Raw genomic sequence first — 17,033 nt, forward strand, 5'->3', positions numbered from 1 at the left:
GAAAGGAGAGGCTGCTAAAATCTCAGGGACAGGAGGAATAGAGATGTTACTGGCACCCGCTCAGGTAAATAGAGGAACAACAGGATGACAGTGATACAGCGATTTGCAGTGGAGCTACTGGTCTCCTCAGGCCCTTCTTTGCTTCTCCTGAGTCTGTTTGGGTAGATGCACCTTTGTGACTGAGAATTATTTGCAGGCTATATTCCCTTAATGGTGCTTTCCATCTAGACAGCACTCTGCTCTTGGTGCGGGTACCTGCCCAGGGCCCTCCCGCCCTGCCTTGGCCAGCGCCACAGATGAGCCCAAACTACAGTGTCTCTTTTTGGTTTGCTGGTCGTTGTGGTTGTTGAGGGCGTGTGGTTTCTGCCAGCACCACTGTTCATGCTCCAGGTACACGATGTTCCCGTACCACCCCCTCCCACCACAGATCAGCGTCCCTCCATCTGTGTCCCTAGATCCCTTCCTTCTGCATGCATACACACATATACATACACGCACATACACCCCCCACACATACATATGCACAAACACACTTTTACACACATACACACATGCACACATACATTCCCCCCCCCCCCCCCCCACACACACTTCCCATGCTCCACCCCTGCTTGAACATCATTTTCCCTTTCAGAGTCTAAGGGTTTGTTTTTATTGAACATTGCCAATTCTCTGGCTTTGTTTCTTTATGTTATGTATGAGTAATATCCAAATTTCGTCTTTCGCCTTCTGACTTGTTTTGTGTGAACGACCTCCTCCAGCTCTATCCATGCTTTAACAGAAGGCAAGATGTCTTATTTTCTTAAAGCTAGAGCATCTTCCATTATGTGTCTAAATCATAGCTGCTTTATCCACTCATCTGCCTTTGGTTGCTAGGTCGCTAGTGCTGTTTCCAGATCTTGCCACTCTAGGCACTGGAAATAACACCACAATGAGTTTAGGTGTGCATTTATCTTATTTTAGTGTTCTGGTACGTTTGGGATAGATACCACAGAGTAGAATTTCAGAATCACATGATGGTTCTCTTTGTGTTTTTGTTGGGAATTGGGGGTGGGAGGAGAGTGGCACAAAACCAGTAGTGGTCAGGGGACCAGTGGTTCTGGGGATCAAACACAGGACCCCCACATACACTACATGTGCTCTGGCCCTTTGAACTATTTCTCTGACCAGCCACCCCCCCCCCTTTTTTTAAGAGGTTGAACCAGTTTATATTCCCTCCTACAGTGACAGAGGGTTCCTTTTTCTCTACCTTCCCACCAGCACTGGTTGTTTGAATATACTCTTCTCACTAATGTGACATGGTATCTTACTGCCATTTTGACCCGCACTACCTTTTGATCAGGGCTGAAGAGCACTTTTTTGTATGTTTGTAAATCACTTGCGTCTTCTTTTCTCACCATTCCTAGATGGATTCTGTGTCCTTTTAGTTGGAGGGTAATAGTTGGCCACTCCTCCTGGCGTTTCTCAAGTCACTGGAATATCTGCTACCAGTTGTGGGAACTGAGTCCCTGAGATGGGCCAGAGAGGGAAGCTGGAGCCAGGGGAAGCCGGGGCCTGACAGGCCTGTGAAGGCCCCTGATAGGTTTGGATTTCTGTGCTTTGGTACTAAGCACAGTCAAGAATTTGGCCTGAAAAAAAATCTGTTTTGTACTCCAGAAAAACATCCTTTTCCCTGAGCTTCTGTCACATTAAACATGATATCACTTTATTGCCACATTACTTGCCATCTCTCTACTAGTTGTTTGCACAGTCTTCATACTGATTTTTCCCTATAAGGGTAACTTCAATACTCTGCTTATTTTGGGTGCAAACCAGAGTTGAGGCTCTTACATAATGCTCAGCCTGACTTCCAAGAAAGCTGATGTTTTGCTCAAGCAAATGAAATAATTTAATAAGTGCTTAAAAATCTTGCTCTATTTTATGTGGGTGGGCAGCTTTAATCTGGTTCCCCTCTCCCCCAAGTTCTGACGGTGTTTTTGACATATATCAAAAACGTCTAACCACATCATTTCTGAATTTCCTTCTCTATATTGTATAATTTATATAATGTTAGCCTTTTGAATGCAGATGAAACTGCTAAGTTGACTTTTATTCATTTATTATTATAATGGATGTCCACTATTGAACCTTTCTGGTTTCTATGAATCTGCACTAATTCTTAAGATGCTAAGATACATATATTCCCCATTACCTCAAAGACAGTGGAGACTGTTGGGGAGTTTTCTACTATGTATGAAATCTACAGGAGTGATATTTTGCAAGTGGGGCAGTTGCTCAGGATACCTTAGCAATGGAAAAGGATTACCAAAAGCAGCATTTTTTTCCCATAAATAGTTTAAGGTTCAGCTCTAACATGAACTAAACACTTTTCTCTTAGAGCATTAAATTCCCCACACATACTCTGCTTTTGTGTGTATCCCATCGATCATGTTTCTCCTTTATTGACTTGCTTCTGCATTTTGGCCTTATCTCTGCATTTCTGTCTTGTGTCAGTCGTTTTTCATTTTAAGTAACTCATCATGCATTTGTTAAGCAGGTCGAGAGGTTATCCTGTGAACCAAAGGGCCGCCAGGAAACTTGCTAATAAATAGATCATATGATTATGCCCTGGTAGAAATATCAGCAACTTGCTCAAGTACATGGAAAAGCTGTGGCCACTAGGAAGGTTGGGTGGGCACATAATTGTATACCTGGGGGAGAGCCAGGTGCCTCACTGTACACCCCTTTAACAGTATCTTGTAGTTTGCCTTCCCATTTTTGCAGATGATGAGTAGGCTCAAAATATAGTCCAGATTGTACCACTAGGAAGTGGAACGGAGCCTGACCCAGTGGCTAAGCCCATCTGATGGTGCCTAAGCACATGGGGCCGCTTTCAGGGATCCTCAAGTATTGGGCTCCTGCTAAGTCAAGACTGTAGGTGCAGGAGTCATAGACCAGGGCTGGAGAGACAGTACAATGTACAGGGTGCTTGCCTTGCATGATGCCCACCTGAGTTCAAAACTGGCATCCCAGATGGTCCCCTGAGCCCTGCAAGGAGTTATCCCTGAGAGCAGAGTTAGCAGTAAATCCTGAGCACCACCAGTTATGGCCCCAAAACCAAAAATAAAAACCAGAAGTCATAGACCTTTCCACAAGTTCATGTCACCAAGGCAGTTTCAGTTCTTTTGGTTTTGTTTTGGGGACCACAGCCAGTGGTGCTCAGTCAGGACTTTGCTCTGTGCTCAGGGACCACTCCCAACAAGGTTTAGACCATATACTGTGCCAGAAATCCCCTGAAATTGGCCACATGCAAGGCCCTGTACTGTTTCTCTAGCCCCTGACGTCGTTTTGAGCTGCCTCAAATTATGAGAAGCTTCCTTAGGAAGAGGCAGGCACTGAACTGATCCCGAGTGCTCACTGAGAGCAAAGAAGGGCAGCTAAGCATTAGGAAAAAATAGGAACAAAGTCCTAAGAGTGTGTCTCAACAGATACTAAAGTGTGTTAAGAGTAACAGCCCCTTTTTGCAGCCCTACTGTGATAGGCAGAGATTTTTCTTTCAGTGTTATTCACACAAACACCCCCTGATCTCTCCCCCTTACGTGGGCACTGAGATTACAGTGAATCACAGATGGGGTGAAGCCGCTCTGCACATCACTTAGTAACACAAGCAAGAGAAATGATTTGAAACTAGTGAGGTTTTAGGCCATAGTGAATTGTGTAGAGCCTCCCAGTAACAGACAGGGTTGGGGCATTAATGGTAAGGCTGGTATTGGGTTTCTAATAGGAAAAGGAAATGTGGGCCCTACCAGGTCTGGCAGAGACAGCATCAGGAGGCTAGAGCACAGATTAGCACCAAGAAACTGTCCCCACACTTTGTCCGGAAGTGGGAACAAGCAAGATAAATTCATAGGATCTGGAGACCAATTAGAATGGTTTGTTAAAAATGAGAGGTGAGCAGAACATTAACAAAGTGTTTTCTAGGTTCCTTTTTTTTGAGTTGGGGGGGGTTAGGGGGCCTTACCTACAGGGTTGACTTTTGGAAGTGCTTAGAGGACCGTTATGTGATGCTGCAGATCGAATCTTGGTCAGCTACATGCAAGGGAAGCCACCTTACCTGCTGTACTGTCTCCCTAGTCCCAAGTTGTTTTGTTTTTTTTTTCTGTTTTGATAAACTTTTTAGAGCAGGTTTGGTTCTGTCAAATTTGAGATGTTAAGAGAGCTATTCCAGAGACCTTCTCCACTAGAATGGACTATCTATTACTGTTGACAAATCCTCATTCACACACCATCACATGAAAACCAGTTTGCACTGCTTCACCTAGGTATAAAACATTACACATTTGAGGGGGCTCCTGGAAGAAATTAGATGGTGTTCTGAACACAAGTTAGAAGAATCAGAAGATCAGGTCCTGAAGAAGATGACTTACCTAAGCAATGGGCAGTGTATCAAGAAAGTGTATCCCCACAGTTACAGTTAAAAATAGTGAACAATCCTGATCCAGGACTAATATTTTCAGTGTTTGGGAGAAAAAAAAAAACATTAAGAATTTCATATTAGATGGGACTTAAAACTGAGTATGTGAGCTGTAACGGTATTAACTTGCATCCTTATAGAAATGCTCCATCACAGTGTGAATCTTAAAGAAACTAGATCTCTTAACCTAGTTAAAGTCTGTGACAAAAATTTGATTACTTGAAATTTATAAACGTCAGCTTCACTAACAATGAACACTCAAGATCATCTAGTTCAGGGATTCGCATAAAGGGCCATAATTTTCCATAAAGGGCCATAGAAGACAAGATAATATTCAAGTCATACTTTGAAGCCATTTGTTCTTCACTGCCATGAAAATGGGTTTTTCCCAGCTATCACAATCTCCAAAAAGAAATGGGTTGGCTTTAGCCACTGGGCAGAGTGCTGACTGTATCCAATCCATGCAAACTGACCAGTACCACACATACTCTTACTAAATTAAGACTGCTTTGTTATTCTATCATTTGTCCAAACCCAGGGCCCACATGAGCATTATTTTGTTGTGGGTTGGTTGTTCGTATTCCATCTGCTAGTGTCACAGTGTGTGCCAAAGGCACCCCCGCCCCAGCATTCCTTCCCGCGGTGCAGGGCGCCCCCTTGTGAGCGCTGCATGTCAGCACATGCTGGAGGAAGTGAGGAAGGGAGGGAAGGGGAAGCAGCGATTTTAAAGGGCTCAGATTTTTGTGATCAGAGCCCCAAGCACAATGCAGACTGAAACGTTTATAGTTTCACACATTACAGTACCAAGCGCTTTAAATGAAGGCCGTTACACTGAGCTGGTCAAAGTGGGTATGTGGGTTCCAGGAATGGGTTTCTTTTGTGTATTTCGCATCCCAGAAGCGATTTTATTTTGTTTACAAAAAATTTGTTGACTTTTTTTTTATTCGGTTTTCAGAGGATCCCTGGAAGCATATGTTCAGTTGGTGAAAAGTAGAGACGGCAAAGAATTTGCACCAGTTTACCCCATAATGGTTCAACTGCTTCAAAGAGCTATGGCTGCTTTTCAGTAATAATGGGAAGTATTTGTTAATCACCATTTTGTTTCAACTGTTCAGGGCTGATGGTTAAACTAAATACATACTCTAAGACAGCTGATACCTATGATTTTAAGAATGTAATTTTTCTGTATTTCCTATTAATGTTTTTGTTTACCTCTAGTTTGTTTGCCTTAAGCAGATATAAAGTTGATTCACTGCCATCACCTCCAGGAACCGCGTTTTTCCAGAAAAACATCCAAATATTTTATCTCAGACTCCTCTATAAGGCCAGCTAAAATTTCTTTTTCATCACATGATGGGTTCCTTCTGTAGTATATGCCCATAGTGAGCATCACTGGCTAATTATGGAATATGATCAGTTATAAGTACCCTTCTCCAAACAGCCTTCCTCTTCCCAGCTGAAGTAATTTTAACACAGAAATTTCCAAATGTAGCCTCATATTAGAATTATCTGCAGAAGCCTAGTAAATCCTGATGTCCAACTTGCAATATGTTCAGGGTGGGAGGAGCTAGGTTAATTTTTTTAATTTTTGATATTTTGTGGTTTATTGTGCTATTAATAATGGTTTCTCATGCACATATATTTTTTAAAAAATATTCCCAAGTGCGTTCCAATGTGCAGAAATGTTTCGGAATAACTGCATCTCTCAAAGCTAATTGTTAAATGTCTAAATATGTCAGTTTAAATAAAAGAAACAAGACTTTGACACTTCTTGTGTGCCATTTTATTAAAGCAAACCTTTAGGGCTATAAAATAATCAAGCTCCTTGTCTTTTCATTTTTAATTTGCTATTTAAAAACCCCACTTGCGACTCTAATGTATTTTCTAGGTCCTGAACCTGTTGTTTGGATGTCTCATAAAGTCCACTCAAGATCAATCAGAAGTAAGAGATAAACAAAATTTAATTTTTTCCTTTCCATTTTATTTGAAATAATATACAAGAATATAGTGTGCAAAATTTAGGGGCAACATCATGAAGTGTAATGAACTGAAATCAATTTTACAGCTGTGATTCCTAACCAGAAACACCACTTGGTAAATAACATGAAAAGCCATGATTGTAGCTCAGAGCAAAAGCAGCTGTATTGCCAATGTATTTGCTCTAATGTTAGACAGTTGGAGGAAAGTAAAGTGCAAGTGTTGCACTGCAATAAGTGCAAAGTCTGCCCCCACCGTAAAGATATGATGACAAAATAAGATATTTAAGATACGTGGCTGAGGAGATATAGAACACAACGTTAAAAAATACAATGGTGTCAACTGTTAATAGCACCATTACAGTGACTATATCCCAACGCTATTAACTACCATCAGCTTGGCCTGAGCGAGGATTCCACTGGAAATGATGGGTTTGTGCTGCCACCTGGTGCATAAAACTCAGCATGCTCATGGAAACTGCAGCAGGTGGCTCTGAGCTGGGGACACTAACAAGGTCCACCTGCCACATGTTCTGGTAGCCTCTTGGCACTGGCCAGACCAGGAGCTCCCGTGTTTGGCACAGATGCTGAGCCATGTGGAAGTTGCTCAAGGCAAGGCCAACTCCCAGCTTGTTTCATTCCATTGGGTGTACAATACAGATTAATAAGCAGTAAGGAGCCATGTATAAACAGCAGTTACATATTTTTAAGTCCCCTTTTGTACAATTTAAAATAAAACATGTATACACGTCTCTTCTCTTTCTACTATACTTTAGCACCACAGGATATCAATTTTCAAGCCTATATTACCTGATAGACATATATGAAGTTTGGAAGAGAAATAAGGCAATTTGGTTTACAATGTTGATAGTTTTAGCTTACTTAATTGCTCTAATGGAAAAAGCAAATCCTCACTCGTATTATTAAATCATTTCAAGACACAATGCTATCAGTATCTTATGGTCACACAAATTCAGGTCACACTAGAGATCTCAATCTTCGTAAGTCTTTCCATCAACAGTCAATGTTTACACAAATGCAGACTCAAGAACTTACGTATCCCAGCTTAATGTTGTTGTGAGCCCTGTGGAGAGAAAATGAGAACAGTGAATTTTTACGAATTACTGTGCTATTCTATATAATGAAAGCTAAGATATCCAAGTATCATTTATAAGTCTGCTTATATCTGATGCCTCAAAAATATACAAGCTTTATAGATGAGATGGACTAGATCATGTTTCCAAACTTATTGTATATCAGGTTAAAAAAAATCAGGCTAACACACCCTCCCTGGTCATTATAGTACACCTGGGTCGTGGGACACACCCCACTTTGTGAAACATACACTAGATGAAAATGGGGGGGGGATAGATCTGGGGAAACTACTGCCATCTCGGACGGAACTTTTAAAAAACCCTTAAACATCTAGTTTAGCTTTCCTCTGTTACTGGAATCTGACTTCAACTACTTCTTTAAGTTCTTGAAAATGTTAAGAAACTGTGATCTGCATGGCAGCCATTTACACAGAGTACAGGTATTATTACATAAAGGATCAAAGCTCTGCTGCCAAGTAGTGATAGTTCAAATTCCATTCTATCACACGATAGAATGTTATCTATAAATGCCTAACGTAGTGATAAGAACGTTCTTAGAATTAAATATAACCAAGATGGTACAAAGTTGTTCATTAGTCTTCCTGGACCGCTTATTCTCCTCCTTGAGGTATTCAATCTAGAACATTTTGTGAAAATGACAGAAACCCTTATAAAGCTCAATCTGCTAACAATACCATTCTTTTAGCTACTGAGAAGTTATGACTTATGAAACATAACCACCTCAAAATTAGAAAGTATTTCTCCTGAATAGTAAGTTATTAACACCCATCTTCAATCTAACAAGAAATACTACATTCCAATCTTATTATACAAGTTATTTCTGAGCAAACTTCTTCCTTAAGCACACCTGAGATCTCTACCTTCTGTTTAAAAATAAATAAATCATGCTTAATGATAACGGCAGTTTGCCTTATGTGGCATTAAATCATTAGACTTTGAAACATTTAAACAGTGAGAAAAGCATCACTGCAACCTTTGGAAGGTTGTTATCCCAACATGCCAGTATTATTTGGGAGATAAATCAAGATGATTGTGAGCATCTACTAGCTGAAACATACTGAATTCGTTCTTTTCCTTTTCCAACAGTCAGGATTTAAACGTTTTTGTTCTTCAGCCAAAGCTTTTGCTTCTAATGTATACATCCTTCTCTCTTCATTCTTCATTTTCTTCCACCTATCACCAAGGATCACACTTATGGCTCTGTAAAACAAATTATTTTCCACAGTGATAAAGGCAAAGCTTTTTATTAAACTCATGTCAAATGCTGTTTCCAGGAAAAAAATGTAAAAAGAAAAAAGGACAAAAATCTTGTGCAACATAGAGCAAGAAAAAGGTCATAGCTATAGACCATTTCCAGTAAAGTCACATGTTCTTTTCATCGTTAATCTCAGTGGAATAAGTGAATTGTGCCAATATTTCCAACTATTAAAAGGACATCTAAAATGGCTAAAAAATGTTCTACACAGTTTAGTTTTACAGATAGTATTTTAAAGAAATGGTTTTAATTACCAATATTAAGGCAGACATGTTAGTATTAGCAGCATGAAGTATTCATTCGCCTTGCATTAAAAGTTAACGCTTTATCTTCTTCAAAGCTCTTTGGATAACTGATAAAAGTCACTTTGCATTCAAACATAGTGAAAATGTAGTAGAAATTAATACCTTGGCATTTATATCGAAGGACACCACCAAATAAACCTTAGATACTCTTTCTACTTATCACTTACTAAAATGAGATAAACTCAAAGGAGAGTAAGTCAAACAGATACATCATGATTGAAATCTGAGACTATTTCCTATTTATGTAAGTCAGTCTAGTCACACATTTTAAAGCTCATCTAATGCATATGAAATAGTACCATTTTCCTTCTATGAAGACTTTAACCACTGGTGATGCTCATGTAAAAAAAAATTCTGGAGTAGACTACATTAGGTGTGCCTTTATAATGACTTGTAGGAATCTGCGCTTTTAGAGGAACAGTAACCACAGAAGCTTTACTGCGTCAAAAGAAATTAAATTTACTTATCCAATTAGTTTACGTAATTTAGCACTGTACATCCTTTATTAAAGCAAAAGCCATTTTTTTAGTGAGTTAAAGTTACTGACAAAATATTTACATATGTACCAATTTCCAAATCAAAGATGCAGACTGTAGAGGAAGCTTCTCTTTTTAAAATGTAAATGCTTAAAAATTAAGCTAAGAAACATTCCATTCAAAACTGAGAGTAGAAAATCATTTCACTTTTCTCACTATCTGGGTAAAGTCAATGACAGCTTTGTCAGAAGATTGGAAGACAACTTTAATACATGGAGAAGTTGGTTTTAGAGAGTGAGTTACAGTAAACTAAAAGACAGGGTAAAGATGTAGGCAAAGTAAGAAAGAAGAGTTAATTTTTATTCCTATGTTCCATGAAGGACACCTCTTAAGTTTAGTACTGTGAGAAATCTGTTATTACAAACTGCCAATGCCAATACATTCCATGGCTCAACACAGATACAAGGTGAATCTTTTGAGATTTATACAAGAACTAGTCTTTTTTTCTACCTAGCCTTCCTATAAAGGTAGAACCATGTTCCACTGTTACACCCTCTAATAGGCGAATTTGTAACATCACTTAAATATCATGTCTTTTAACTATTATAAAATAATTACATATGACCCTCAAAATTCCACTTAAAACTTCTGAAAGTCAACGTAAGAAAATATAAAGAATTACTTAAAATAATTACGTTACTTAAGTATACCAGTCACTATAAACTAAACTTAAGTGTTATATTTCTATTCTAATCAGAATTATCTAATTTCTTTTTCTTTTTTTTTACCTGTTATCTTTCCCTGGATACATCTGAGTGTATTCAACTCTGTATTTTTTGGCAAAAAGCATGAAGGCATTCATTGGTCTTTTGCACTTGTTAGGAGAAGTGGCACTCACAGTCCCTGAGCTGTGGTTTTTGACAGCTTTAGCATACAAAGAATTGGAAGAGAGCTGTGACGATCCAGGTGAGCCACAGTTTTTACTGAATCCAGATCTTGCAAAGTCTTGACCACCAGATCCTCCACAAGACAAAGATGCACGACGCTGTCGAGCCATACTACTTAGCACATAGACTGCAGAAGAATCCATAGGCGTGAAGTCATAGCTAAAAAAAATGTATATATTTTATGGTTTTAATTCATTTTAAGAGTAATTGTAAAATGAAGGATGTGTGCGTGTGTTTGCACATGTGCACACATGAATGCGTGCATGCAGTGTCAGGGATTGAACCTCGGTCTCCTCAACTGCAAGGTACTCACTTTGCCACTGTGCCACATCCAAGGCCCTCAAACCACTTTAAAACACCCTTAATATATATCTGATTGGAAGCCTACCAACAGTACTTTAACAACTTTGCTATTCATAATTGCTTTTTAGACCTAAGTTTCTGTATGTAAAAACTGTAGATTTTAAGTAACTACAGAGAATGCAGGGCTGGAGCAATAGCACAGCGGGTAGGGTGTTTGCCCTGCACTCAGACTACCCAGGTTCGATTCCTACATCCCTCTCGGAGAGCCCGGCAAGCTACCAAGAGTATCCCACTTGCATAACAGAGCCTGGCAAGTTTCCCATGGCGTATTCGATATGCCAAAAACTGTAACAAGAAATCTCACAATGGAGACGTAACTGGTGCCTTGCTCGAGCAAATCAATGAACAATGCTACAGAGAATGCAAACTTAAAAAAAATACTTTTAGCCTCCAATAGCTCAGATTATAAATTCACAAGACTTATGAAAACTCAAGTGACAAGCATGTATCAGGCAAAATACTTCAAAAGCTATTAAATGCAGCTAAGAGAACTTAATTCATTGTGATCTGGGTCATTTATTGAGGGTCTAATAAAAGTATAACCAAATAAAAAATGCAAAGTGAACACCACACTGATCGGGAAAGGTAGTATTGTTTATTGTATATTCGGTTTATTTAGGCATGGAAACAAGTGTATTAACTCATCTTCTTAACAAGCCTCTCTATTATATGAAGGAACAGTTTTATACTGAATACCTGCTTTCCAATTCAGTTTGGTAAATTCTAGGCAGAGAGCACCTAACCAGCTATCCACAATTCACTGATTTTTATTTTCAAGTATTGTATTAAAATAACATTACCCTACAGCACTGTGTAATTTTCAGGTATGCATCATTATGAATAACAAAATTAGGAATTTTGTGGGGCTGGATGATAATATACTGGATAAGGCAGTAGTTTTGCATACGGCCGACACAAGTTCAATCCCAGGCACCCTACATGGTCCCCTGAGCACTGCGAGGAGTTAATTCCTGAATTCACTAGTTTTTTGATGTCTGTTAACAAGCTTCTGTAGTAGATTACAATTCATTTACATTGTCAAAACTCACGGCAGATGAACTTAAGCAAGGCTGACTCTGCTGGGAAGGACTAGTGGTGAGTTAGTGAATCATCAACTTAGAGGTAAGTCTTGAACCCTCTGGCATAAGTGTGTAATGTGTACTGTATGTACTAAATAAAAATTATATACTATACTGTAACTAGGGCTGGAGCGATAGCACATCGGGTAGGGTGTTTACCTTGCATGCAGCCAACATGGCCGACCCAAGTTTTTGATTCCTCTGCCCCTCTCAGAGAGCCCAGCAAGTCACTGAGAGTATCTCACCCGCATGGCAAAGCCTGACAAGCTACCTGTGACGTATTTGATATGCCAAACACAGTATCAACAAGTCTCAAAATGGAAACGTTACTGGGCCCGCTCGAGCAAATTGATGAATGGGAGGACAGTGACAGTGACTGTAACTAGTCATTTCAGTAACTGTATATCCAAAAAACACCTGATTCCATAAAATTCATTTATAATTTTTATTTAACATTTTATCAAAATAATACACAGCTAGAATTTATTTCCCACAGCAAAAAAAAAAATCCCACTGCATGATTACATCACAAATTATGTTAATGGATATTTATAGTTTCCACATTGTACTATCTGAACAACACAGATAAGAGCTTATTTACATGTCACCTAGCAGGTGTCTTTTAAAAAAAATTCACTCCTTAGGATATACATACAGACAATGGAATTACTGACATTCAGCATTAAAAGATAAAAATTCATTCATCTTTCAAAAACCGTGTTTATATTCTCACCAAAACATTAGTATCGCTGATCTACATTCTAGTACTTTAGTACCAGACCTTAACTGTCTTCTCATACTACAACAGTTTTTCAGTGTATATGGAAAATATAATAACTTAGATTTCAATATTCAGATGTTTATTGGGCTTACTCTAGGTGCTGTGCTAGCTGCTTTTTATTTATTTATTTTTTTAAACAGCTCAACTAACCTTTTGTTAGACCTCCAGGACTGGAGAGATAGCTCAAAGGGTTAGAGCATATGGTTTGCATGCAGAGGCCCTTAATCTGATTCCCCACATCTCTGGGCCCAAGTATCAAACTGTGGGGCTTGTGCAGTCATGCCAAATATTTCTGGAAGTGGCCCGAGTCTTCTAAGCACTGCTGAGAAGCCCTTTCCCCCCACCAAATTTATCTAAAGCCTTAATTTTACTAAAGTTTAATTTATATGATCTCCTGAGAGAACCTCCTACTGAATGCCTATGAGTTTGACAACTACCTTAAAGAATGAGTCTTAAAATTCTCAATACAGCTAGACTTTTTGGGAAACAACTTCTAAGAGTAAAGTGACCAACAATTTCAGTTTGCATAGTACTTAAAGAGCTTCTAGGGATATGGGACTTGAGGTCCTAAAACTAGTAAAATTGTAAACAATTTGAACTATTCGGTCTTCCTTCTTATATAGCACATTTGTTTATGTCCTACTCTACCACTGGCACAAGCAAGATGGTTTCAAGAAAAATCATTTCGTCTTTAAATCTTTCTAGATGTCATTTTTTCCCCTATTTTTGTTAACCAGGTAATTCCCTTGGTTAGAATGAATTATTGCACAGAAATAAAGATTGCTATAAAAAATGCTATTAAGAGACTTGTGAGTTGGTTAAAACAGATAAAACAATTTTATGTTGACTATCAAAGCTTAATTATTTAATTGCCCATATAATATTTATCCCTATCCTAATCTTAATGTTCTTTATAGACACACTATATAAGTACTTTTTGTAAATCTCCTAATGAACTATTTACTTATAAATTAACAAATTTTTTTCCCAGTCAAGCACATTTTTACTTAACTAAACAATTTTATAATTGTCAAATCTTTAAATGTGTTACTTCCTAAATATTTGACTTCACAATCTTCAAGGAGATTAAGGGAATACTTTAACAGAAAAAAAAATCATCTATTACCTTTTAAATGTATCAAAAACACCTGAATCGTCAAAATTAATGGCATCGGGGTGTCCAGGAGGTAGGCATACATCACCAATATGAATTTCACAACATGGAATGCCATGCTGCACCACAGTCAAGCTTGGATAAAAAGATGACCAACCTAAAGTTGAATGAAAAAGTTGCATAAAGGATGGGGATGGACAGGAAGCAATCTATTATTTAACATTATATAATAGTTCTTCGACTTAAGATTATGTAATGTTCTGAGACTTAAAACGTTGTTACTTAAATTAAATTCCAAGAGATTTTTTAACACAAGTCAGGTATCTTTGCCATAAAACAAGTACAGGTAACCCTTGACAACTGAGCATTAGGGAAACCCACTGCCTGAGTTGGTTGAAAATCCCCGAATAACTCATTGTCAGTCTTCAATATATGTAGTTCCACACATAAAAGTTTAGCAAACCAATACCTGCAGTTGGCTGTAACTATGAATAAGGAATCCCTAAATCTGTGTGTAAATGGACGAAGCAGTTCAAATACGCATTGTTCAGGATCAACTGGCCATGTATTTTAATGCACAGCCCACCATAATTCTAATGAAGCATTTAGTAATCTATAGATTCAATCAACCTGTATGCCTACCAGTCTACAAGATAGTGGTAAAGATGACTAAGAGCATGAAATAGTCTCCTAATTACTGTTGAACATTACTGTGAAAGGCTTTGAGAAGTGATTTAGGTATAAACAGCATATTTTGTCATTCTAAAAATCAACATGCAATTATCAGAATTCCCCAAACTACACCAAGATAACAGTGCTTATTATAGTACACTGCATGAAGCTAAAAGCTTTTTCGAACCACAGAGGTTGAACTCTCTCAACTGGCAACAGCTAAGACCTTAGTATCATTGGCTACTACTACAAAGCTTTTTCTGTTTTATTTAGTGACAGAACTTTTTTCTCTTCAAATTTTCTTCCTTAATCACCAAAAAATTATTCCACAGACATAAATTATAGATTTAAGAAGCTTTCTTTAAAAGTTACTAAAAATGAAATTGAAGCCCTACCTTTATTTTTAACATAGAAAGGGTGGTCCAGCTTACACTCTACAGTAAGTAAACCATCTTCTACTGTACCAGGATCAAAAGTCAACTTCAGTACAGACTCGCCAAATGATACACTTTCTTCATGTGATAATAACTTTAGACCATCAGAACCATAGCCCTGAAAATACATGCATACAATGAATGAATTGACAATTGAACATATAATGAAGTTCCTATTATACAAGTTCCTTGTGAAAAAGATAAAAATGACAAGACTGGATTTCTCTCTTTAAGGAACTTTCAATCTAATAGTGAAGAAAGGAACACATTTCTAACTACAATATAAAGGAGAATGGAATAATCACTTTAGTTTTAAGTGTAACTGATGCAAATAATGTTCAAAGGTATTAAAGACAAGAGTATAAGGAGGGCTTTCAATTAAAAGGGGAAATACTGAGTATTTGGCAAAAACCTGAGTTCAGAGTTAGTCAGAGTCAGGGCAATTAAGACTGAAAAGGAAAGGACAGTTAAAAGTCAAGAGAAGCAAAGTGCTTGAAACTTTCCTTTTAGAGTATACTGGGAAGGCAATACTAGTATTTTTATTAACATTAGAAATCATTTATACAAAACAAATCTCTACTCTTCACAGAGAAGCAAAGAATAGATGTTATACTAGTGTTTGACCAAATTCAAGAATAAGAGACAATGAAAAAATCTTTAAGGAAACAAAAGACCAACTGAAGGAAGATGAAGAAGAAAAGGGTAAAGTAACTTTGTGGATTTGAAACTAGCAAAAAAAAAAAAAAGCCAATTAAACATAATCATTCTTTTAATAGGATAGGGAAAAGAAATTCAGGCAGGAGAAGATGGCAAATACAGCTTGGTTATACTAATAAGCTGAGTTTGAAGAATTATTTGATATTCTCATACATTTGTCTAATGCAATTGGAAACATGCAGATGAACATGATAAACATTTCAAATAATTGAACTATAAAGTTCTTCTAATCCTCAGACCTTAAGACTAATCATATAGACACTGTAAATATTTGAACTCCAGAACTCTAATTCTCAGAGATACAAGACCTGAAAACCATCTGATCCTATTTAGCGAATCAGAAAGCCAACACCTAGTAGGGTCATACGAACAAATGGAAGAGCTAAAAAAAAGCCCCGATTTTTCAAGACCATAGTACTGCTCTCTAGTGTACCCTGACAAGTGCTACGACAAAGAGAAACTAGTGAAGAGACTGAAGAGAGGCAAAATCCTGACTTATCTGCTGAAAAGACCGAAGAAAGGCAGAAACCTGACTTCTTATGGGCAGAAAAGCACAGTCACAAACGTTAGAAAGAGAAATCAGGGCAGCACTGCTACGTTAAATACTTGATCACTTGACTCGATATTTGATACAGTAAACAATCTAAAGAAAATGTCACCCTCTAACCCAATGTCAAATGTAGTGATGTCAAACAAAATCAGCAGAAGTCCACAGTTAGGATAGCTAGTAATCTTTGAGAAAATTTAGTCAAGTGATAAGAGCTCAAGTCAGACAAGGATTATATGAACTCTAAGAGCCAATAGGAGGAACTGGAGAGTGCTGAATTAGTGAAAAGACAGTATCAGAGTATAAGAGGATCAGAGTAGGATTTTAAACAAAAACACACAATTTGTCTGCCTACAATGCGGAGATGAAGAAATCAAAGATATATTTCAAATATAAAGGTATAAGCTAAAATTTATCCTCCTATTGCTATTTCTGCTTTATATCAGCCATAGCTATTGCTATTAGAAAGTGACTATTTAGGGGCCAAAGTGTGTAGTGAGGAGGGTGCTTCCTTTCTATGCAACTGACCCAGGCTCGATCCCTGGCACCCCATATGGTCCCCTGAGCCTGCCAGGAATGCTCTCTGAGCAGAGTCAGCACAAAGCCCTGGGCATCCGCAGGCATAGGCCCCCCCCCCCCCCCCAACCAATTCTAAGGAGGGATATAATAACTACACACACACACACACACACACTCCCATTCTAAGGAGGGATATAGTAACAATATAACCAGTTCTCAATTATCCACAGGAGAACTGCACACCTAAAAATGAATTTGGTTTAATGATTTTTATTACCAG

The 17,033-nt window shown here is 38.1% G+C and overlaps 2 protein-coding genes across 4 annotated transcripts in view; one reads left to right on the plus strand and one right to left on the minus strand.

Annotated features, from left to right (window-relative positions):
* Window positions 1–6,218, plus strand: part of COG5 (component of oligomeric golgi complex 5) — a 238,304-nt gene extending 232,086 nt beyond the window's left edge. Inside the window, exon 22 of the mRNA XM_056118161.1 lies at window positions 5,409–6,218. Within this exon, the coding sequence (XP_055974136.1) occupies window positions 5,409–5,523 (115 nt within the window). The 3' untranslated portion in view covers window positions 5,524–6,218. The remainder of the gene's footprint in view (window positions 1–5,408) is intronic.
* Window positions 6,219–6,396: 178 nt separating this feature from the next.
* The window catches only part of HBP1 (HMG-box transcription factor 1), a 28,879-nt gene continuing 18,242 nt past the window's right edge, over window positions 6,397–17,033 (minus strand). For all 3 annotated transcript variants that reach the window (XM_056118163.1, XM_056118164.1, XM_056118165.1), the window contains exons 7-11: window positions 14,932–15,088; window positions 13,877–14,021; window positions 10,369–10,686; window positions 8,603–8,744; window positions 6,397–7,513 (exon numbers count right to left, since the gene is read on the minus strand). In XM_056118163.1, the coding sequence (XP_055974138.1) occupies window positions 7,496–7,513; window positions 8,603–8,744; window positions 10,369–10,686; window positions 13,877–14,021; window positions 14,932–15,088 (780 nt within the window). In that variant the 3' untranslated portion in view covers window positions 6,397–7,495. The remainder of the gene's footprint in view (window positions 7,514–8,602; window positions 8,745–10,368; window positions 10,687–13,876; window positions 14,022–14,931; window positions 15,089–17,033) is intronic.

Source organism: Sorex fumeus, unplaced genomic scaffold (assembly GCF_029834395.1).
Source record: "Sorex fumeus unplaced genomic scaffold, SorFum_2.1 ptg000037l, whole genome shotgun sequence".
Classification (NCBI taxonomy): Eukaryota; Metazoa; Chordata; class Mammalia; order Eulipotyphla; family Soricidae; genus Sorex; species Sorex fumeus.